The sequence below is a fragment of the Crinia signifera genome, chromosome 2, assembly GCF_055691185.1.
Source record: "Crinia signifera chromosome 2, ASM5569118v1, whole genome shotgun sequence".
Classification (NCBI taxonomy): domain Eukaryota; kingdom Metazoa; phylum Chordata; class Amphibia; order Anura; family Myobatrachidae; genus Crinia; species Crinia signifera.
The window spans coordinates 116,027,175-116,051,496 of NC_139218.1; the positions used below are offsets into that span (position 1 = coordinate 116,027,175).

At 45.2% G+C, this 24,322-nt stretch overlaps 2 protein-coding genes across 9 annotated transcripts in view; one reads left to right on the forward strand and one right to left on the reverse strand.

Moving 5' to 3' along the window:
- Window positions 1-15,106, forward strand: part of LOC146058844 (uncharacterized) — a 58,437-nt gene extending 43,331 nt beyond the window's left edge. Inside the window, exons 3-4 of the mRNA XM_083171054.1 lie at window positions 6,277-6,444; window positions 14,590-15,106. Of these exons, the coding sequence (XP_083027180.1) occupies window positions 6,277-6,444; window positions 14,590-14,804 (383 nt within the window). The 3' untranslated portion in view covers window positions 14,805-15,106. The remainder of the gene's footprint in view (window positions 1-6,276; window positions 6,445-14,589) is intronic.
- A 1,656-nt stretch (window positions 15,107-16,762) lies between these two features.
- SYCP1 (synaptonemal complex protein 1) overlaps window positions 16,763-24,322 on the reverse strand; it is a 276,938-nt gene continuing 269,378 nt past the window's right edge. For all 8 annotated transcript variants that reach the window (XM_083172734.1, XM_083172733.1, XM_083172735.1 and 5 more), the window contains one exon: window positions 16,763-17,522. In XM_083172734.1, the coding sequence (XP_083028860.1) occupies window positions 17,379-17,522 (144 nt within the window). In that variant the 3' untranslated portion in view covers window positions 16,763-17,378. The remainder of the gene's footprint in view (window positions 17,523-24,322) is intronic.

Consider the following 24,322-nt stretch of genomic DNA (forward strand, 5'->3'; position numbering starts at 1 on the left):
TTCTTGCTTCTATTCTAACTTCCCCTCCCTTTACATGCTGTCTATATGTTTGGTAGTTTACTACTTATCATTTTGCTTTTTCGCTGACATTCTTTGCTAACGAACCCGGTGTGGCACAGTGTTCCAGTTTGACCGGCCTGGTATTATTACATCATTTCTGCTGGACTACAGTATGTTTTTTAACACTGAGTGTCCAGTTTCTCTTGTGCGGATTTAAGAGTTTGTTTATTCTTTTTTATTTGCTTCGGAGTGGGCCTGGACTTGAGCCTAGATATGCAGTTATGGGGAGTTTTGAGTGTGTGATAAAAGTAAAAATCAGCCAAAGGCTTGGCACTCACCCCTGCAATCAGCTCATGTGTCTGTCAGGTCTCCCACTCCGGAATCCGCTGTGTTGTAGTCTCCTGCAGGCCAAGCTGGCTTATCTGGCACCCTTTGCTTGAAATGGTAACCACCGAGTGCTCCTCCAGCTGTTTGTTGGTTTTTCTGGCTGTCCCACCTCTACCTGCAGCGTCGGGACCGCGTCAGACACCCGGCTCCGAGGTGGGGGGCGATAAAGCACTTCGCGCTACAGTCGGGGTTTCGGGGGTCCTCGGTCGCCGTGAGCGAGAGCCCGCTCCGGTCTCTTTGCCCGACCTCTGATACGGCGCTTCCACTCGGCCGGCGTCTGCGTATGTCGCGTCGCTATACCCCTCCGGTCTGCAATACCTCAACCTGCGGCTCTGTACTGAGCCCGGCTCCGAGGTAGATGCCGCTCGAGAGGTTTAATGCTCCTGGGGTCTTCGGCTGCCGTGAGCGCAGTCCCGCTCCGGTCTCTCAGCCTTACCTCTGACGCGTCGCTTGCCCCTTCCGGGTTCCACTCTGCCGGCGCCTGTGTTCGTCCCGTTGCTACTCCTCGCTGGTCTGCGCTGCCTCAACCTGCAGCTCCGTCCTGAGCCCGGCTCTGAAGTAGGGACCGCTCGGGGAGATTGGTAATAAGGTCTGGGGTCTGGTTTCTGGTTTCCACCGGCTCCGTGTTCCACAGCACTTGCCCGGTTAGAGGATCATGCACGAGACACTCCAGTACGTGTCTGTGCGGCTTCCTCTTCCGGCCCCTCCCCCCCAAGACTGTTTTCAATTTGTATAATATTAAAAGCAGATATATTTTTATTTGCCTAGTGCCTTTATTTGTAATTTTGTAAATATTAAACAGGCTGGTGCTACTAATATCATTATCATTTTAAATGTATTGTTTAGAATGATTTTTATAATTATAGCTTTTATTGATAACAGTGTGAATCAGGAAATGGGTGGCAAAGAAAGCACTGCAGACAATTAGCTGTCAGCCACACAATATAAACACATAATATAATTACACGGTGAAGACATAAGCCCCCGACATAACCTGAGCTGTGGAAAACCCACCTTCTCTGAACTTGCTAAGTACTAGTCCAACCTCAGGAATGTGCCCAATTCATCCCTTAAGAGCGGGATGAACCTAACTATATCCAAAGGGCAGAGGTGTACCTTAGATATTCGTGGGCCCCATGGTGATAAATGTATGTAAAACATATTACTCTGACAGCAAAGTGGTCCCCTTTCAGCTCTGGGACCCTTTGCACCTATGGTAGTAACACCCTTGCCAAAGGGTAAATAAAGAAATTTACTATAAGCATTTACATTAGGTAGATAAATAAAATATCCCTGTTATTGTTAGGATGAATTTAAATCAGGCTTGCCTACCCTCCCGGAATTGCCGGGAAGCTCCCGAAAATCAGGTCCCCCTCCCGGCCCCCCGGAAAGGTGGGCAATCCTCCCACATTGGGCAGGCAGTCCTCGCACACCCCTTCCCTGCTGCACAAAATTTCCGGTTTTCGCGGGTCAGCGGCGGGGCTAAAATGACGCAAATCACGTAAATCCTCCCCCAATTTGCGGACCCGCGAATTACGTTATTTGACTGTCATGGGGGCGGGACTTGATGATGCTTGCCCATTCCGCCCCCTGACATGCTGCTGTCGGGACTCCTCTCCGGGCTTCTCCCGGAGAGGAGAAAAAAGTATGTCGGCAAGTATGATTTAAATGCTTAAATGCATTATTATGTCATATTTATCCTTGTATTGGGATTACTAGTGTATCAAATGTATTTATTTGCCAATTTTTTTGTTTTTTGGTATAATGTTTTTTTTGTATACTCATTACACTGCACTGCCCTCATTCATTTTGTATTTTTATCTCTGATGTACTGTACAAAAAGTCTGCCATCCAGTGATACTGCCATGGCTACATGATATGTTATGCTTCTGGCATTGCCTTATATACAGTAGGCTGCAGAACTCCTTACTAAACTATTTCATAGTTCCAAAATGAATTCAAACAGTAAAAAACACTAAGGAGTGCTGTTGCCGTAATTTTGAAAGTTGGAAATAACATCTAAATACAATGTATAACATGGATTATATAGATTTAAGACTTACACCGGAGAGCATCTCCCGTCGGGGAGATGCCCGCCGGGCCCTATTCAATGCTGTCTTTCCCAACAGCATTGAGCAGGGTATCTCGGCAGAACGAGCCCGACATCACAAGATGTCGGGCCGTTCTGCCGAGAACAACCAGGAAGTGACGAGCTGCCGGCTACAGCTTGCCTCTTCCCGGCCGCAACTCCCCGGCAGGCGGGACATTGAATCCCGCCTGCATGTTCTCAGACTGAGAGCGGGACTGGGTCACGGCGGTCGAGCAAGCTTGACTGCCGTAACCCTCACATTGAATACCCCGCTTAAGGTGAACAATAATGTCCCAAGATTAGGAAGCCAGGACTCTTATGTTGACATTTGTATCACTAAAATCACTTGTCTCATACAACCAAACAATTGCATTTGTCCTTATTAAAACATGAACTGAAACAGTGAAGTGTCAGCATACATCCTGATATATGTAATGATTATCTACAGCTATATTTGGTGCAAAAACAGACTCAAATAATACAGTGAAACTATAGGGTGATTCAGGTTGGTTTGCAAAAGCAAACCCCTTCTTTAATGGACAAAACCATGTGCACTGCAGATGGGGCTGATGTCAAATGTGCAGAAAGAGTTACTTTTGGGTGAATTATTTTGTTTCTCTGTGTCGGCTTTATTTTTACACTGCAATTTAGATTTCAGTTTGAACACACACCAACCAAATGTAACCGTCTCTGAATTATGGCTTATATTTTTTCATCAATCCTGATACAATGGGGGACATTTACCAAAATGGATTCGTAGAAAAAAGGTGTATTCGTAGGGAGAAATACACCTTTTTTTTACGAATTTGTATTTTCGGGATTTACAATCCCAAAAATACAACAATTCGTAGTCCTAAAGATGGAACATTCGTATTTGTAGTTACAAATACGAATGCCCTACACCATCGATAGGATACGACAGAAATCACCATTCAAAAGAATGGTGGTTTCTGATTTACTAAGCAGCCGTACTGACAATACGGCTGCTTAGTGGTGTGAAACACCCACGCAAATACGACAGGAAAATAGAACACCATTTTCCTGTTCTATTTGCGTTTTAGCCTGCACGGATCAGTCAGATCCGTGCAGGCTACAGTGTAAAAAAATAGAAAAATAAATAAATAAAAAAAAAAAAACGGCGTGGGGTCCCCCCCACAGCCGAAACCAGCACCAGGCTGAAGGAGCCGGGGCCGGTAATTAAAAATCAGGGAACCCGACAAATAGGGGTTCCCCGATTTTTAACAACCAGCCCCAGGCTCCAGGTCCGGGGCTGGTTCCCAAAATACGGGGGACAAAATGAGTAGGGGTCCCCCGTATTTTAAGAACCAGCCCCAGGCACAACCAGCCGGCAGGGTAATGTCACAGCCGGGGGACACTTATAATATAAGGTCCCGCGGCCAAAACATTCTCCCTACCGACCAGTCAGCCTGGCCAGGGGCCCTGGGGGAGTGGGGACCCCCCCAATAAAGGGGTCCCCCCCCTCCAGGACTTACCTGACCAGGCTGAAGCCTGGTGCTGTCCCCGATGCCCCTGGGCGGTGGGCATCGGGCTGATTATGTTGTAAAAAATAGATAAACCATTGTTTTTTACTGTGGCACTACAAGTGCCAGCAAGCCTCCCCAGCAAGCTGGGACTTGGAGAACCACAAGTCCCAGCCTGCTGGGCATTAAAGGGCCCGCTGGCACTTGTAGTTCTACAGTTAAAAAAATAGTGCACAAAACACACTGATACACTTTTAAAATAAAACTTTATTACACACAAAGCCCACACATACTAATACTTACCTATCTTCTTCCCATAGGTCGCCCTGGTCCTGTGTCGGCGTCTTCTGGTCCTGTGTCGTCTTCTTCCTCCATGTCGACGTCGCTGTCGGCGATGGTTTCCCCGTCCGGATCCGACGAAATCTATTTGGGAAGCTGTGGAAGGAAACCATACTCACCTGTCCCAGCGCGACGTAGTCCAGGTAAGGGTCTTTGCAAAAAAATAAACCGAACACCCCGAAACCAAACCGGACTGACGGAGACGCACGGTGTTTACATCGTGCGGCTCCGCCTCCCGAATGCCGCTATTGGCCGCCTTGCGGCCTAGCGGCCAATCAGGAGCCGCTAGGCCGCAAGGCGGCCAATAGCGGCATTCGGGAGGCGGAGCCGCACGATGTAAACAAACACACGTGCGTCTCCGTCAGTCCGGTCTGGTTTCGGGGTGTCGGTTTATTTTTTTGCCAAGACCCTTACCTGGACTACGTCGCGCTGGGACAGGTGAGTATGGTTTCCTTCCACAGCTTCCCAAATGGATTTCGTCGGATCCGGACGGGGACACCATCGCCGACAGCGACGTCGACATGGAGGAAGAAGACGACACAGGACCAGAAGACGCCGACACAGGACCAGGGCGACCTATGGGAAGAAGATAGGTAAGTATTAGTATGTGTGGGCTTTGTGTGTAATAAAGTTTTATTTTAAAAGTGTATCAGTGTGTTTTGTGCACTATTTTTTTAACTGTAGAACTACAAGTGCCAGCGGGCCCTTTAATGCCCAGCAGGCTGGGACTTGTGGTTCTCCAAGTCCCAGCTTGCTGGGGAGGCTTGCTGGCACTTGTAGTGCCACAGTAAAAAACAATGGTTTATCTATTTTTTACAACATAATCAGCCCGATGCCCACCGCCCAGGGGCATCGGGGACAGCACCAGGCTTCAGCCTGGTCAGGTAAGTCCTGGAGGGGGGGGACCCCTTTATTGGGGGGGTCCCCACTCCCCCAGGGCCCCTGGCCAGGCTGACTGGTCGGTAGGGAGAATGTTTTGGCCGCGGGACCTTATATTATAAGTGTCCCCCGGCTGTGACATTACCCTGCCGGCTGGTTGTGCCTGGGGCTGGTTCTTAAAATACGGGGGACCCCTACTCATTTTGTCCCCCGTATTTTGGGAACCAGCCCCGGACCTGGAGCCTGGGGCTGGTTGTTAAAAATCGGGGAACCCCTATTTGTCGGGTTCCCTGATTTTTAATTACCGGCCCCGGCTCCTTCAGCCTGGTGCTGGTTTCGGCTGTGGGGGGGACCCCACGCCGTTTTTTTTTTTTTATTTATTTATTTTTTCTATTTTTTTTACACTGTAGCCTGCACGGATCTGACTTGATCCGTGCAGACTGCTAGAAATAATTCGTATTAGCAGCCGTATATACGGCCGCTAATACGAATCATTACACCATCGGAGGGTTACAAAGCAGTCGTATCTGACTGCTTTGTAAATCCCCCTCCGGAACACGACTTTGCATACGACTTAAACAGTCGTATGCAGTCGTAGGGAAACTACCAATACGAAAAACTAGGTTTTTCATATTGGTAAATTTCCCCCAATGAGTGAGAGCAAATTCTTTGTTTACTAATATACCCATATGAAAAAAATTGGCTACAGGGTTAAGGGGTCTTTGTAATTAAATAAGCAAGCAATTATAATATAATATTATCTTAATAGATATATTTTCTAAATTATACTGTGTAGGAAGGAACTGCATTAATAATTGCATGCATTTTACTACATTCAGATATCTCTTGAAAAAAAAAATTGTCCATAACTGTGAATTAATTAGAGAACATTTAAAAAAAATTGATCATCTCAGTCGCCCTTTTTCCATATTGACTCATCTATGTAATATTGATGCTTCTGAAAAAACACTGCCCTAGACTGTTGTAAAGAACCTCTAGGATGCATCAGTAACAATGTGCACCTGCAAATTGAATTTAGGTTGAGCAACTATTTAGACAAATTCCTTTTTTTGTCACTTATAATTTTTCTGATCTTTTCAGGTACTAACAGATACATTCTGAAGTATTCTGAGACAATCTTGACTTCTGTATTCAGCACTATCCTAATTGTGGTAACTCTGGCCATTCTTGCATTCAGTTTGAAAAAGTATAAAAGACAAAGATCCCAGTACTCTCATCACCCTCTCCATGAAAGTTCATTTGAATCAGGTAAAGTATAAGATCATATGCAAATCAAATACTGAAGTTATAAGGGTCTGCAGTGGCACACGCAGGGAAGGGGGGGGGGTTATGGGTACAAAGAAACCCCCTCCAGGAGCCCTAGGCTGAAAGCTGAGGGTCTCCTATTTCCAAGGGTACAATAATTTTTTTAATCGGCCCTTGGGAACCGGAGATATCTAACTTCGAAGCAGTGGTCCCCATCCAAGCCTGTTAATTGCTCTTCCCAGTCAGATATTTCAGGTTTTGTCTGACTTAGAGTTTTTCTGAGGGTATATTCCAAAAGCTGGGACTCTACCTCTTTGATAGACACTAGTAGCTTGCCTCTACTGTTCCCAGAACCAGAGATATCAGCCTTCCAGCAGCTGGTTACTGCTCCAGCTCCACACACCTGGTATGTAGTTTTATATACTCGTTGGCAGATTGCTCTGCCTCCTGAACTCTTATCCTCTACAGTGGTTCCCAATACCATTTGGTAGGTTGGATTCTCTAGTTTTTAATTCCATTAAAATCTAAGAAGCTATTTCCGGGAACTGGAGATATTTGCAGTCAAGCAAACTGTCCTTCCACCAGAAAATTATGAATAATAAGCTCACTATACACCCCTCCTCTGCGTATTAAACATCCTTTACCACCCTGGAAGTTATGTATCAGGGTCCCTTCATTCAGCCCAATGCTCCCTTCTCCCACCCCATCTCCCAGCATCTGTGCAGTAAAGGGGTAATTAGTGGAAATTACTGATCCAGGCCCTACATGCTGTGCGGTTGACATAATACCCCCTACCACCCAGGGGACATCAAAGCTTCCCCCACCCCTACCGCTGGTGGATCGGTAGGGGCCCCAATACATTGCTATGCCCAGGGGTCTACACTGCTGTTGATGCCCCTGTATGTATGTATGTATGTTTGTGTGTATATATATATATATATATATATATATAGGGTGCAATCCCCGTCCTGGGATCAGGCACAGGGGAAGGAAAACGGCACTCGCGGATTTTTGTAATTATATTTTATAAATTTATGGTGACATCAGATACAGCATACCGACGTTTCAAGGCTTGTCAGCCTTTTCTTCAGGATGCGCTGTAAAGTGCATATAGTGCTAGTGCAGTGAAATAAATCCTGCCTGATCCTGCCTGATCCCAGGACGGGGATTGCACCCTGTATCAAACGATATTAAGGGCACCGCGGTAAGTGACTACATCGTCCGGAGTGCCGAACAACACAAAAGATTATATATATATATATATATATATATATACATATATATATATACTAGCTGACCCGCCCAGGAAAACCTTGGATTTTTTTATTTCCAAAATTGCTGAAAAATGTCATCTTACAGTATGCTCTGGCACAACCAAGATTGTAATTTGTTAAGATTCCACCATAATGTTAAAATGTGTTTGCATTGATACTCAATGATGGCAATGAAATCAGGTGTGGTGTTGTTGTTTGAAACACAACGCTCCTGAATTGATAACTTGTATGTGTTGATGAATTCCACAACCACTCCTGAGATTTAGCACCTATGACATACCCTCCAACATCTAAGGGTCAGAAATCGGTACAAAATCAGAAAGGGACGTGGCCACGGGAAAGGGGGCATGACCACACCTCCATTTCTATACTTTCAATGGTACAGTTTCTAGTGTGTGTAATTACAGGCGCTGAGTGTGTGGAGATCGGGATGGGCATTACTTACCACGCCATAATTAATTAAAAATTCACAGCTCCCTGCCACTGACGCTCCCTCATTGATCCTGCCTGCAGCAGTCTCTGAGGTTTGGAGATCTGTAAAGCACATGCACCCGCTGTTTCTACCAAACAGTGGGGCAGCCCCTGAGTGTGGGAGCAGGTCCACGGGCCTTGCCACATGACGTCATGACACCACTGGGAACGGGTGCAATGGGCCAAATTGTGCCACCGGGGGAATGTCAACACACCTCAAGACCCCCACAGTAGGTTGACGAGTGCTTATGCGTCCAGTGAACCATGGTCCTGCAAAGTGACAGAAAGAGCTGGCCAAATGTACCTGCGAAAGACTGCAGAGTGCAAACAACCCAGAGACTGAATCTCTGGATCGGAGCAGCCCTAAAGGAATGCGACCCAAACTCCTTTGGATCGAGGCCCAAGGCCCCCAGCGCCTATTCCAATACATGACAGAACTGGTATTTACTAAGCGGAGACCTGCCCTTATGCATCAACCATGTGCTAGGTCGGTCGGGACGCACTGGTGCGAAAGCTAAAGCCAAATCCACCGAGCAGACCCCTTCCACCACACGCGGGAGCAAAGACAGTGACCGCCCCATACCAGCCTGATCAGTCTTGGATCGTTGCATGTGACAAAGAACTGAATCCTCCTGGACCACCACATTGGTCACATCCAATGGCGAGGGGGCACGCTTAAACAGCGCCACCAGCTCCCTGATCCCAAAGTGCCTGTGATACACCATTGCATATGCCAACCGAAGCAGCAGCACCTCATAACAAGGGTAGCATATGTCACAGAGGGCACCCAACACTGGTGGAAGCAATGAGATATCAATAGGACGCCTCGGTCGGTGACCATCGGTGAGGCCCGCTGTCAGCCCCGCAAAGATCTAGACAACAGAAACGACCGGGACAGGTCAGTCCGCCCATACAAGAAGGAAAACAAGGAACCACCATAAAGCCCCAGCCTCACAGCGGCAACAGAATAGTCCAACGAATAAAGACGCCAGACAAAAGCCACCATTGCTGCCCTGGGCATCTTACCTGCCTGCTCGGAGGATAGCCTGAATTGCTCCCACTCCTGCCACCCTTCCTGGTACCATCGCAAGGTCCTGGGCATGATGGTCCATATGGCTAAGCCCTCCACGCCGGCCTGATCATCTGCCAAACATAAGGGGGACAGAAATCAACAAAAAGACAAGCAGCAGGGGCCAAGGTCCGAAACCTCGCCCAATTGCCTCTAGATAGCGCATCAGCTATAGAATTTTCCACCCCCAGCACATGCCTGGTGACGAACTGGACGTTAAGCAGCAAACAACGTAAGACCAATCGCGTCAATAGTCGCAGCACAGGGATGGAGGATGAACCTTGGCGATTAATCGCTTGAACCACACCAAGTTTATCACACCAAAACACTATACTTGAATCCTTCAGGCTATCCCCCCACAGTTCAAGTGCCAACACTATGGGAAATAACTTGAGCAGCAGCATGTTTTTAGTGAGGCCTTCAGAGACCCAATCCCGTCGCCATGGCGCAGTGCACCAGGACCCGTGCAAATAGGCTCCAAAACCAATCCCACAGCAACGTCCGTGAACAACTCCAATTGAGCCTTGCTATGCCGAGGGGCCGGCCATATCAATACCCCATTGAATTGTTCCAAAAAGGAGCTCCAGATTCGGAGCTCCCTCTTAAGTTCAGCCGATAAGCGGACAAAATGGAGAGGGTGCCGGATACCAGCCATGTCACGCTCGAGCTTTCGACAGAAAACTGGACCCATGGTAATCATCCTGCAGGCAAACTGCAGCAAGCCTAGCAGTGACTGTAGCTGGTGCAACCTAAACTTGCCTGCGAATAAAGCCATTGAGACTACCCCTTGCAGCCGTACGAGCTTATCAAGGGGCAGCCTGCAGCAGCCGCATACCATATCGATCTCAATCCCCAAGAAAGACAGGCACGTGACCGGCCCTTCCATCTTGACCGCAGCTATCGGAACCCCGTAAAACTCAAACAGTCTGTACCGAATCAAGCCGTGCCCCACACATCGGCAACCCTGCAGAACCCATGCACAGGAAATCGTCCAAGTAATGCGCCACGCCGGGCTAGCCCGTGTCCCTTTCCGTGCACCAATGCAAAAAGGTTGTAAATTGCTCAAAATAAGTGCAGGAAATCAAACAGCCCATGGGCAGGCACCACATAGTATCACGTGTGTAGCTGAAAGCCCATGAACCAGGACGAGTCCAGGTGTAGTGGCAGCAGGCGGAAAGCCGACTTCACATCAATCTTTGCTAGCAAAGCCCCCGTGCCAAAATTACGAACGATCGCCAAAGCCTCCTTAAAAGACTTATAATGGACTCACCGATGAGCCCAGTGGGTGGGACAAATGCTGGATAAGGCAAAACTTACCCGCCTCCTTCTTCGGGACCACCCCAACCGGGGAGAGCACATAACCATCCGTCCCAACCCAACTTTCTTAGCCACCTTTTCGAGCACTATGTGGGGCATTTCCACTGCCAACTTGAGGTTCCTGGGGGACGCAGTGGTGACCACACCTCGAATGGGGAGGCAGAAGCCAAACCGAAAGCTGTCTTCCAGGAAAGCTGCGCTGACCCTGTCCAGGTAATCGCGTAACCAGCTGGCCCTGCGATCCACCCGAACTGGGGAAGGGGCCTTACTGAGGAGCAACCCCGGCCGCCGGCCTGGAGGGAGCACCCCTTTGATTGTTGCGGGGGCAATCCTTGATGGAATGGGGACACCAGCAACGGGAGCAGCTTGAAGGGGCATCGTGCCTCCAATGCACAACCCACCCCGTTATACCCGAAACATCGGCCTGCGGGTGTCCCACCGGCCCTGCCCCGAAAGGGGGCCAGCCCCGACGGGCAACAGGGTTGAGAAATGGGCAACGGGAGAGGAGGATGGCTTCTGCCCCATCCAAATCTCCACGTCCGAAATCTATGATGGTGGACCCCGACTGTTTATGTTGGAAGTCCTCCTCATAGGACTTCCATGATGCGCCACCATCCGACAGGACCATGGTATGGATCATGTGCATGTAACGCACCATGTTTATGTGTTCCAGCGGCCTGGTTTCCAGGTAACAGGTAGAAAACATGAAAAGACCCACTTGCCACCTGTGGTACGTACAATAGACCTCCTCACCGATACCCCTTTACGCTTTGCTTCGAGATATTCCTTCTCGGCTTGCACTGTCATGGTGAAGAAATGAACATATTTCCCCTCCTTGATCTTCTCCTGCACGCTGTGCCGCAAGCCCCTGAGCACCGCCATATATTCACAGTGCACTATCTCCCCCTTTGGGAACAGCGGGGAGCCAGAGCTCCTGCTAGTAGACCACGAATGCCGATGCCGGAGTCTAGAATTTCGGTGTCGGCGTCGCGACCTACCTCCTCCTCCGACCTCACAGAATTGGACCGAGGATGAGGACATGCGAGACCTGCACCTGCGCCACTTAGCTTTCCGCGCAGACCCCTGATGGTCCTTCCACCGCTTCCGCGTCACTGAGCTGGAAGTGCCCCCTGAACCAACCACCTGACCGGACGTCATGGCACCCTCCATTGGTAGTGCCTCCCGGACTGACAGCATCGGAGTGGGAACTGTACCCTGCATAGGCGGCAAACTGGTACGCAGCGAAGGGGAACTAAGTGCTTGCGCCCCTGCAGAGGGCAACTGCTGTGGGATCTGGCCCAATAGAGGGGTCAATAACGCGACCAGCTGCTGAACTGCCTGAACTGCTGACCATTGCACCGGTGAGTGCGAAGCCCCTTATGCGGGCGCACTCGCAGCTCCTCCCCCTATTGCAATGAGGCAGCAGCCAGTATCGCCTCAGCCACTGCCTCCTAGCCCTGTGCAAAGGCAACATCCCCAGCACTGCAGGGGTGGGAGCGGGGGGTCACCGCCATAGTGCCCCTCACTACATAACTGTACAGGGTAGCCCACACTGTGGTGCCTGGTGGACGCACTGCGTCCGCAGCTATGGGCACTGCTACAGCCCCTAGTGTGCCCTGTGCATGTGCTGGCGATGGACCAGACCTAGCCCCGTCCTGGTGCCTCTCCCAGCACCTCGTCTCCTGGGACCTGTGCTCAATGCCCCGCCGTGAGCCCTCCCTCTGCCTCCTCCCCGCCTGACAGATCCGGCTACCGTGTATCGCAATGCGCAATGCCCGCCGGGACTCCCGGCCGCGTTCGCCCGTGCCAGACTCTCTCCGGTTCCCAGCGCAGCTGCCAGACTCCTCCGACTACCCCGCCGCGGACCGGGGAAGGCCTTGGCCCCGGGAACAGCAGCCGGTGAGTCCACTGAGTCCGTCAAGCGGGCGGGGCGCTACTTTATGAGGCCTAGGCATGGCGGCAGCAGCAGATAGATACAGGGATAGCCACAGACTAAAGAGAGGAAGGGACAGTATAGGAGAGTAAAGGAGAGTAAAATAAAAATAAATGAGCTATGAACAATAAGTACAATTGATTTTGAAATTCCCTCAGAGAGGCAGACTTCCTCGGTCACAAGACCCTCCTAGCCTAACTATTCCTCCCCCTGCACCCATTTGCTGCAAGCAACAGCACACTCACAACAATCCCTACACAAACTGTTAAACAGATGCAGCACAAGAAACCTTTGGTGGTTTATGTCACCTCCAGCTTAATCAGCCATTCCCGCCTTGCAAATGAATGTGTACTGCTGCACAACTGTTCTCAACTGAGTGAAAATGTCCAAATTGCATCCGAACTAACTCACCGTCTAATGATTTTCACACTGGGCACCAGTCATGGCAGCCCCTGTGTAGTCTAGGTGGCTGCAATTAAAACACAAACCCTCCCCTAATAGACTTTGCCATGCCTGCGTTTTCTCTGACACTCCCTGCATTTTCTTCAGCATGCCCTGTGTTTTTCTTGGCACTCCCAAAAACAGTCGGTTACCACCCCCAGATGCCCACTCCCTGTCAATTTCCTTGCGAATAGAAAAAATTGCAGGACTTGATCACAGCTGGGCATTGAGCACATGCATTGCAGCCCATACACACGCACAATTCATTGATCCTCGGCCGCTGTGTGAATTCACAGATCAGGTCTAAATCGGGCCCATTGTCCAGATATTTTGTACCTTATGTCCAGACACTATTGTACAGTATGTGACACTTCATTACAGTGCTATATTGTGTACACATTGGGCACTGGGGTTTTAGCATTGACAGTACTATTAACACTGTCAAGTCATATCTGATGTAAAGACTGAGGGCCAGATGTCAGAAATAAAAGGAAGAGATGTCAGTCGCACAGGTGGAATATGTGGTTGGTATTTAACAGACATTAACCCTCATTTAGTAATTTAACACCTTATCGTATCGGTGAAGTTTAAAGAGGGTGTGCTAACACAGGACATGGAATGAATACAATTTCAAGGGAAAGAAAATAATGTCACTGTGTGGTGCACTCAACAAGATGTTTTAATAAAATGTAACTTTTATTTGAAAAACATAGTTAAAATGTAGCGAAGTATTGACATACAAAGGACAAACATACTGTATAAGACATTGTTTGTGTCTTATATGTTTGTCCTTATGTATTTCAATACATTTTAACTATGTTTTTCAAATAAAAGTTACATTTTATTAAAAATTCTTGCTGAGTGCACCACACAGTGACATTCTTTTCTTGCCCTTGAAAATGAGGGCCAGATGTACTAAGCTTCAAAAAGTGATAAAATGGAGAGTCATAAACAACCAACCAATCAACTCCTAACTTCCATGTCACAGGATGGGGTTGAAAAATGACAGGTAGGAGCTGATTGGTTGGAGATTTATCACTCTCCATTTTATCACTTTTTAAAGCTTAGTACATCTGGCCCTGCATGTTTTTTAGTCTAAATCTAAGTGCACTATTCATTTTTGGGGCCAAATGGTCACCAATAACTAAGTATCCAACTTGCCATGATTTGTGGCTATGAATGATTTAATAATTAATTTGGCCAGATGGGCGGCATCTCAGGTGCTCGGTAAGCTGCGATGTTCGCAGCTTACTGAGCCAACCTGAATCGGCCCGAGAACAGAACTTTTTCCAAGTCAATATTTTTTCATAATAGAAATGATCAGGCATCTGGCATTTGGTTCCGTATACAACTGCTGAGCTCCATCAGGCCCCTGATAATGTCTCTGACCCATTACAAAAAAACATGCAGAAACATAGAATTTTTTGTATACTGTATAACAGACCCATATACCCATATACAGTAGAATCATTAATAGGCCTCTTATTAGCCTAATAGGGTTTCTTTTTGTATGCTTCCAAGTGATTATTACATGTGCAAAGTATTTAATCTTTTATGAAGTATCAATCTTATATATGAACATTTGCTCATTTTTATTAAACAAAACAGTGTGCTCCTATAATACAACTTTTTTATTTCTACAGCTAATTTATATTCCTCACCTGACGATACATTGGTGATATCTGGAGGACTCTATGATGCACCACGTATTTATAATCCTAACATGACCGTTTTAGAAGAGGAGTCTCAGCATGACTATGTGTCCTTTAGCTCAAGGCCAGGCCAATATAGACTTGAGTTCTTACCTGATGATAAGGACATTGATCCAGCATCCGATCGTTCATTGAGAAATGTCTGATAATGTGATATCCAACACTAGATGCAATCAAATATTGAAATATGAAAGATTCTATGAATTATTTATTTGATCAACTTAGATTTATTATTATCCTCAGAAGAAGTAGTTGATCTCTCTTTTATTATTTTGTTATGTTTGCCGGTTTCAAATTGTTTATGCAATGAATGATCAACACTGTTTTATTAAGATTGTTATTTTACTTAAAGCATTAATATAGCTTGTTTACCATACCTGTTTACGTAAAAAAACGAGACTAAGCACATTTTTATTTTGTTTCAATTAAAAGAACATTAATGCAAGCCACAAAGTGCCTATATATATATATATATATATATATATATATATATATATATATATATATATATATATATATAAATAATAATAATAAATAAATGTCACTTTTTTGTTTCTTCTATTTGGAATAACTGAAAAGTTAATGCGCTTGACTAGAGGGATTCACACTGTGCCTTTGCAGTTCTAGGCCGAAGAGAAAAAAGTTATTTGAGATTTATGCAAGTTTTCTGTTTTCTGTATTTTATTTTTGTTACCTGTAGGGACCAGTGTGATTGTTTTTTATATGGGGGCCAATAGGTTTTTTTTGTCCTATAGGGGCCATTGGAGCAGATGTATTAAGCCGATGTATTAAGCAGATGTATTAAGCCGTATTAAGCCTTACCAAGAGATAAATACAAGGGTGATAAAGAGAGATAAACGTCAAGCCAATCACCTGTTAACTGCCATGTTACAGGTTGTGTTTGAAAAAAGGGGTTGGGATCATTTGGTCTACAGCATGATGGTCGACAGTCATTAGGTCGACATGGGAAAAGGTGGCGCTTATTCAGATCCAGTGGCAGAGCTTATTATATGGGGTGGAGCTTCTGGAGGTTCCCAGGTGAGGAAGGAGGAGGCTTCAGCTTTTGCTGTATCTCCTCCGTCTCTTGCTGATGTTGCTGGGGTGGGGAGGAGGGAGAATGAAGGATGGAGGAGGCTTCAGGTTATCCTGTGTCTCCTCAGTCCTCTGCTGCTCCCACTGCTGGGTAGGAGGGAGAAGAAAGGACAGAGGATGCTTCAGCTCCTCCTGTTCCTCCGTCCCCTGCTGCTACCGGGGTCGGAGGAGGAATCCATCCCTCTAATGTATTGCAGGGTGAAGACCACACTGCAATATGCTTCAGAATACCGGGTGATGGTGATGGTGATGGATTCCTCCAGCGGCATGTGCGGATAGGAGGTGCGATGCAATGCACACGGGAACACGAATTGCATCACACTTCTTGTCATGTACGTGCAATCTGCGCACTATACATACGATTTATCACTGAAATCACATTTGCCCAAATTGCATGTAAATCTCCCTGGGGCCCTAGAACATTATTTGGTCACTTTTGCCTAAGTGCATCACTTCACTCTAAAATCTCAAGACAAACCCCCTCATGTGATTAATCATATAATTCCGGGGATTTTGTTTCAAATCAAGTCCACTAGCAACACCCTATGTTCCCTGTGGGGCCATCCTTCCTTTTCTTCATCATTATGTAACTATAACATTCTTCTCTGGTGGGACCAAGGGCTTAGCATTAAAGGGACAGCACATTTCAAAGCTTTATTTATGTCCTTTGGTTTCAGCGTTTGTTGTAATCATTATTTTCTGGTCCCTTCAACCGGGTCAATGACTGTAAAGCCATCACTTACATTGAAGGTAGTGAGTACCATCTAAAGGCTTCTGTTTAAACATCTCAAAAATTGTACTCGGCCTATGTTACCATATGCAAATGAGCCCTTTTATCTTTAAAGTAACCTTTTAAAAAAATGTCTTTCTGTGACATACATAGCTAATAGAAGCTTACGTTCCAATATGACATCCACAATGCAACAATATTTTATAATGAGCTACTCTAAATAAAAATGAAACATTTTCTGGATTATAAATATTTTATTAGTTATAATTGTTTATGCTCAGGAAAAGTAAACTAACAACCAAACAAATTAGCAAGTACTCTGGCATAAGAAAAAAATGCTTCTGTGACATTAAAAACCATTTATGAAAACTGGCACAAAGGAACACCAGTTTCCATACATTTTCTAAATAGGTCCAACAAATACAATTTATTAATTACTTGCTTTAGATTTTGAGTATGAAGCTTAGATATGACTTTGGTAACTAACTGTCTTTTACTAAAATGAATGGAGGGACAGCAGCACTTATCCAGCTTTCCTGAGCAGTGACAGTGAAAATACTCAATTTGGGGTTCACTGCACAGACTTAAAGCAAGGGTGGAGATAATACCATAACGACCAATGTGGTGGGTTTGGGTGTAACTGCTGCACTCCCTTTAAGGCCGATAGTTTAAATTAAGCAATCCTAAAAGAGAAGTGAAGGAACCATTACATATACAGTGTATTTTATTTAATATCTACTGAACAGCAAATGCCAGGTAAAAATTACTTTAGGGGGTCTTAATATGTATAACAAAACTAAGTGCAAACACTTTAAAAAAAAAACAAAAAACAAATACAGTACAAGCTCAAACTGACAAGTAACTAATGCAAGAAATACATTCTGAACACTTATATGTTTCATCTAAATATCTTTTCAGCAGCTTTCATTTTTCTTTTTCGATCTATTTTGGAAATAGCAGCCCAGCCAGCTTCTTGCATCTTTTTTATAGATGAGGTTTTCGGCACAAAATCAGAGGACTTCACATGAGCTTCGGAAAAAATCTAATAAAAAGGTGAATAAAGAAATAAATTAACCACTAATGCTGGGTACACACCAAAACTATTTGGATTGGATGCAAATCGTATGTAAAACAAGCGATCCGATTTGCATACAATCCGATCCCAATCCGATCCCATCTGTATTCAGATGAATGGATCTTATACAGATCCTACCTGCAGCAGGTAGGATTGGAATCGGATCCAGTTCGGATCCAACCAAACGATTTTGATCCAATCTGCATCCAATCGGTCTGATTTGGATCCAGATTGATGGGACTGTGCCCAAATCGTTTTGGTGTGTACCCAGCATAACATTGTAGCCTAAACATTGTTTCCAACAGATACATTTTTTAGAAAAATGGTAATTAATAAAACAGATGTACAGGGGCAGTTCTACAGATGGAGCCTCCCTTATTGTTAATTTTCTCCACCTAAATGGAGGGTTATTCGTGCCTCAGTTGGAACACCAACAGGCACATTGAGGCGCGTTGAGGCATGACAACATACGAAGCATGCATTACACATCTCCAGCACTGGGTGGCTAATGCTCCACTAATCCAGTACTGTAGAGCAAATAGCAGATGAATATACAGTACAAGCTCTGGCAAATGGCCAGTGACAACTGTAACATTACTGTATACTGTACAGACAGACCAATGGGGGGATAACCAGCAGAATTCAGAGACGCTGTTAAAAATGAGGCTTGTGTGAGCGTCCAAGTCCCCTAGACACATCAATAAATAAAGATAGCGTATAAAAACGTTGTTAAAGTAATGTAGGTTGTTAGCACTGAGGTGACTGGTATGGTCACCGTTGCTGCAGGTTACTGTGTATATAGTGCAGCGTGCGTTACAGTGTCAGTAAAGAATTACTATAGCTTAACCCTGTGTAAAAATTAAAATCTGCTTAAACTTTATTTCTTCGATTGTGGGGGTCCAATCAGCTCAGAACCGGGGTCGAATAAAAGGAGAGATGATTAGCAACTAGAGGATACTGACCCCAAGTTTCTGTGTCACCAACAAGGCTAATGACAACCACCAGAACCCATGGTGGGTCTTCATACCAGTTCTAGTGTCAAGGTGCACTGCTATAGCTTAACCTTATGGATAAATGAAAATGGTCTTAAAGGATAATTTCTCCAGTTATGGTGGTCCAATCGGCTTAACACCAGGTTCGTATGATTGGGAAGATGGTAAGCTACCAGAGGATATTGACCTCAAGTTTCTGTGACCCCCACATAGCTAATGGCAAGCGTGAAAACCCATGGTCGGACTGAATTAACGGGCCTATTATAGTCTATGGCATGAATGGTACCAAACCAACCTTGTGAGGGGTTGGAAATGGGGGCGCTTAGTATAAGTGGTTTCAATAGCAGCTGCTTGAGACAGGTTAGTGAGACCTGAAGGGCTATAGCAAAAAATGGAAGAGCACAGAGCAGCGCTAATAAAAAATAGTTGAATATGCGATTAAATGATCTTTACATAAAATCATTTTTAATGGACATAAAGAATAAATGATAAAATATACTAAATGGCCATGTATACAACTTTAAAACACTAATGATGAGTTGCCTGCTTCCACAATTTTTTTACGACATAAAATGGAGAGTCCATTCCTATTGATGCCCACAGATTATATATAGATAGGCCCAATTGCTGTATAGAGATAGTAGATAGTTACCTCCCTTGGTAGTGTAGACTTTTAGATGCAAAGCCCTTGTGGTTGGCCAAAAGATTGGCACAAATCACAAAGTCCACTTGATGGAGCCTTTACTGTAGGGTCTTGAATTTCCAGTTGGAAGGTGCCATGAGGGTGGAAAACTGCAGATTCCAATAGTCCCAATTGTTGTGGAATTGTAGGGCAATTAGATCTTGGGGCTGGTCTGGAATACAATCCAATAGAAAGGAGTGGAGAGCAGGCAGCAACAGGCCTGACACATTTCGCTGCACTAGGCAGCTTTATCAAAGGTACTGCACGCCTGGAGCCCTGGGCACCATCGGCCTACACCTTTCATGAGGCACTGGTTCTTAGAAGGCAACCATTTGGTGGAGCAGCTCGGTGCTCGAGTCTGGTCTACTATGTTGCTCATAGCTTGACTCGCTTATCCCCATTGCGCATGTTTTAACTAGTACACAGGTTTTAACCCCTTCCTGACACAGCATGTTTTTGCCTTCCTGACAGAGCCCTTTTTTTCAAATCTGACATGTATCACTTAAGTGGGGATAACTTTGTTTTGCTTTTACTTATCCCAGTGATTTTGAGATTGTTTTCTCGTGACACATTGTACTTCAAATTAGTGGTAAATTTGGGTTGATACAGTCTGTGTTTTTTTGTGAAAAATACCAAAATGTCGTAAAAAAATGGAAAATTTAGCAATTTGCAAAATGTTAAATTTTCTGCTTGTGAGACAAATAATCATACCACTCAAAATAGTTAATAACTAACATAGACCATATGTCTACTTTATGTTTCCATCATTATTTCAACTTCCTTTTAATTTTTTTGGACACTAGGAGGCTTACAATATGAATAGCAAATTTTCAAATTTTCAAGAAAATTTCAAACACTGATTTTTTTAGGGACCAGTTCAGTTCTGATGTGACTTTGAGGGACTTGTATGTGAGACACCCCCATAAATGATGCCATTTCAAAAACTGCACCCCTTACAGTATTCAAAACAGCATTTTGGAAGTTTGTTAACCCTTTAGGTGTTTCACAGGAATTAAAACAAAGTGTAGGTGAAATTTTATTTTTTTTGCAGATTTGCAATTTTAATACATTTTTCTAAGGAACACAGTAGATTTTACTAGAGAAATGTGACTAAAAATTGATTCCCCCAATTCTTTTGTTTTCATAAATATCCTATATGTGGCCCTAGTGTGCACGTTGACCAAACCACAGGCTTCATAATAGAAGGAGCACCTACTTGATTTTGGAGCCTCCTTTTTATGAGATTATTTTTTAGGCACCATGTAGGTTTCTAGGCACCATAAGATGCTAAAAGTTAGGAACCCCCCCACAAGTGACCCCATTTTGCAAACTACACCCCTCAGGGAATTCATCTAGGGGTATAGTGTACATTTCAAACCCCCAGGGGTTTCACCAATTGTGGTACAACTGGGCAGTGAAAATGAAAAATTAATTTTTTTACACAAAAATGCAGTTCTGGCTCCAAATTTTTCATTTTCACAAGGAATGAAGGAGACAAAGCACCCCAAAATCTGTGCCACAATTTCTCCCGAGTACGGCAATGCCTCACATGTGACCAAAAAATACCATTTGGGTGCATGGCAGGACTCAGAAGGGAAGGAGTGATTTTTGGATTTTGCAGCTCAGATTCTGGTGGAATGTTGGTGGGTGCTATGTTGCATTAGCAAGACCCCCGAAGCACCAATACAGTGGAACCCCCCCACAAGTGACCCCATTTTGCAAACTACACCCCTCAGGGAATTCATCTAGGGGTATAGTGTACATTTCAAACCCCCAGGGGTTTCACCAATTTTGATACAACTGGGCTGTGCAAATGAAAAATTACATTTTTTACACAAAAATGCAGTTCTGGCTCAAAATTTTTCATTTTCACAAGGAATGAAGGAGACAAAGCACCCCAAAATCTGTGCCCCAATTTCTCCCGAGTATGGCAATGCCTCACATGTGACCAAAAAATACCAGTTGGGTGCATGGCAGGACTCAGAAGGGAAGGAGTGATTTTTGGATTTTGCAGCTCAGATTCTGGTGGAATTTTGGTGGGTGCTATGTCGCATTAGCAAGACCCCCGAAGCACCAATACAGTGGAAGCCCCCCACAAGTGACCCCATTTTGCAAACTACACCCCTCTGGGAATTCATCTAGGGGTATAATGTACATTTCAAACCCCCAGGGGTTTCACCAATTGTGGTACAACTGGGCAGTGAAAATGAAAAATTAAATTTTTTACACAAAAATGCAGTTCTGGCTCAAAATTTTTCATTTTCATAAGGTATGAAGGAGAAAAAGCACCCCAAAATCTGTGCCCCAATTTCTCTCGAGTATGGCAATGCCTCACATGTGACCAAAAAATACCATTTGGGTGCATGGCAGGACTCAGAAGGGAAGGAGTGATATTTGGATTTTGCAGCACAGATTCTGGTGGAATTTTGGTGGGTGCTATGTCGCATTAGCAAGACCCCCAAAGCACCAATACAGTGGAACCCCCCCACAAGTGACCCCATTTTGCAAACTACACCCCTCAGGGAATTCATCTAGGGGTATAGTGTACATTTCAAACCCCCAGGGGTTTCACCAATTTTGATACAACTGGGCTGTGCAAATGAAAAATTACATTTTTTTACACAAAAATGCAGTTCTGGCTCAAAATTTTTCATTTTCATAAGGTATGAAGGAGAAAAGCACCCCAAAATCTGTGCCCCAATTTCTCCCGAGTACGGCAATGCCTCACATGTGACCAAAAAATACCAGTTGGGTGCATGGCAGGACTCAGAAGGGAAGGAGTGATTTTTGGATTTTGCAGCTCAGATTCTGGTGGAATTTTGGTGGGTGCTATGTCGCATTAGCAAGACCCCCGAAGCACCAATACAGTGGAACCCCCCCACAAGTGACCCCATTTTGCAAACTACACCCCTCAGGGAATTCATCTAGGGGTATAGTGTACATTTCAAACCCCCAGGGGTTTCACCAATTTTGATACAACTGGGCTGTGCAAATGAAAAATTACATTTTTTTACACAAAAATGCAGTTCTGGCTCAAAATTTTTCATTTTCATAAGGTATGAAGGAGAAAAAGCACCCCAAAATCTGTGCCCCAATTTCTCCCGAGTACGGCAATGCCTCACATGTGACCAAAAAATACCAGTTGGGTGCATGGCAGGACTCAGAAGGGAAGGAGTGATTTTTGGATTTTGCAGCTCAGATTCTGGTGGAATTTTGGTGGGTGCTATGTCGCATTAGCAAGACCCCCGAAGCACCAATACAGTGGAAGCCCCCCACAAGTGACCCCATTTTGCAAACTACACCCCTCTGGGAATTCATCTAGGGGTATAATGTACATTTCAAACCCCCAGGGGTTTCACCAATTGTGGTACAACTGGGCAGTGAAAATGAAAAATTAATTTTTTTACACAAAAATGCAGTTCTGGCTCAAAATGTTTCATTTTCACAAGGAATGAAGGAGACAAAGCACCCCAAAATCTGTGCCCCAATTTCTCCCGAGTACGGCAATGCCTCATGTGTGACCAAAAAATGGCAGGACTCAGAAGGGAAGGAGTGATATTTGGATTTTGCAGCACAGATTCTGGTGGAATGTTGGTGGGTGCTATGTCGCAATAGCAAGACCCCCAAAGCACCAATACAGTGGAACCCCCCCACAAGTGACCCCATTTTGCAAACTACACCCCTCAGGGAATTCATCTAGGGGTATAGTGTACATTTCAAACCCCCAGGGGTTTCACCAATTTTGATACAACTGGGCAGTGAAAATGAAAAATTACATTTTTTTACAAAAAAATGCAGTTCTGGCTCAAAATTTTTCATTTTCAGAAGGTATGAAGGAGAAAAAGCACCCCAAAATCTGTGCCCCAATTTCTCCCGAGTACGGCAATGCCTCACATGTGACCAAAAAATACCAGTTGGGTGCATGGCAGGACTCAGAAGGGAAGGAGTGATTTTTGGATTTTGCGGCTCAGATTCTGGTGGAATGAATGGTGGGTGCTATGTGGCATTAGCAAGACCCCCGAAGCACGGTGAAATTATGAACCTAATAATCCATAGATGTGTGGTATATTTTAAAACACTCCTTTATACATAGGCCGGGTTTGTCGGGGCAAGTGTCACACTGGAAAATAGTTTGCTTTCTTATTCCCTTTTTATAGCAAACTTTGCACCTTTTTTGTGTCCTGCCCTTTTTTCCAGTGGAGGGGATTTCATCAGGAAAATGCTGCCCTGGTACAATACGGGGGCCAGTACTAGAAGTACTGGGGCCCTCTGCCTGCTGGTTCCCAAATATTAGGCCCTTTATGACTTCCTCTTGAAAGTGCATAAATGTCCCCCTCTGGCTGGTAGAACGGAATAGCACGTAAGCGTTATACAGTGCCATCTGGATGATATACACGGCCAGCTTCTTGTACCAGATTTTTGTTTTCCGCAGGGCACTGTACGGCTTCAGTACCTGATCTGAAAGATCCACTCCGCCCATGTACCTATTGTAATCCAGGATACAATTAGGTTTTGAGGTGTGGGTACTGGTACCTCGTACAGGGACGGAGGTGGTACTGTCTCCGTGAATTGTTGTCAGTATAAGGACATCCCTCTTGTCCTTATATTTGACCAACAACATATTTTCGGTGCATATTCCCCTGCTTTCACCCCTTCTCATTACTTGGGCAATGTGCGTTTTTGGGAGGCCTCTTTGGTTCTTGCGCACAGTACCGCAAGCTGCTGTACCTCTTGAACCAAGGGCCTTAAACAGGGGGATGCTGGTGTAAAAGTTATCCACATAGAGGTGATAACCTTTATCCAGGAAGGGGTGCACTAAATCCCAGACAATTTTTCCACTAACACCTACGAGGGAGGGGGGGCATTCTGGCGGTTCAATTCTTGAATCCTTCCCTTCATATACCCTAAACCTGTGAGTGTACCCTGAGGTGCTTTCACACAGCTTATACATTTTTATGCCATACCTTGCCCTCTTACTGGGAAGGTACTGGCGGAATTTAACCCTTCCTTTAAAATGTATAAGGGACTCGTCTATGCAAATGAATTTATCTGGAATGTACATCTCTTCAAATTTGGCACTGAAGTGATCAATG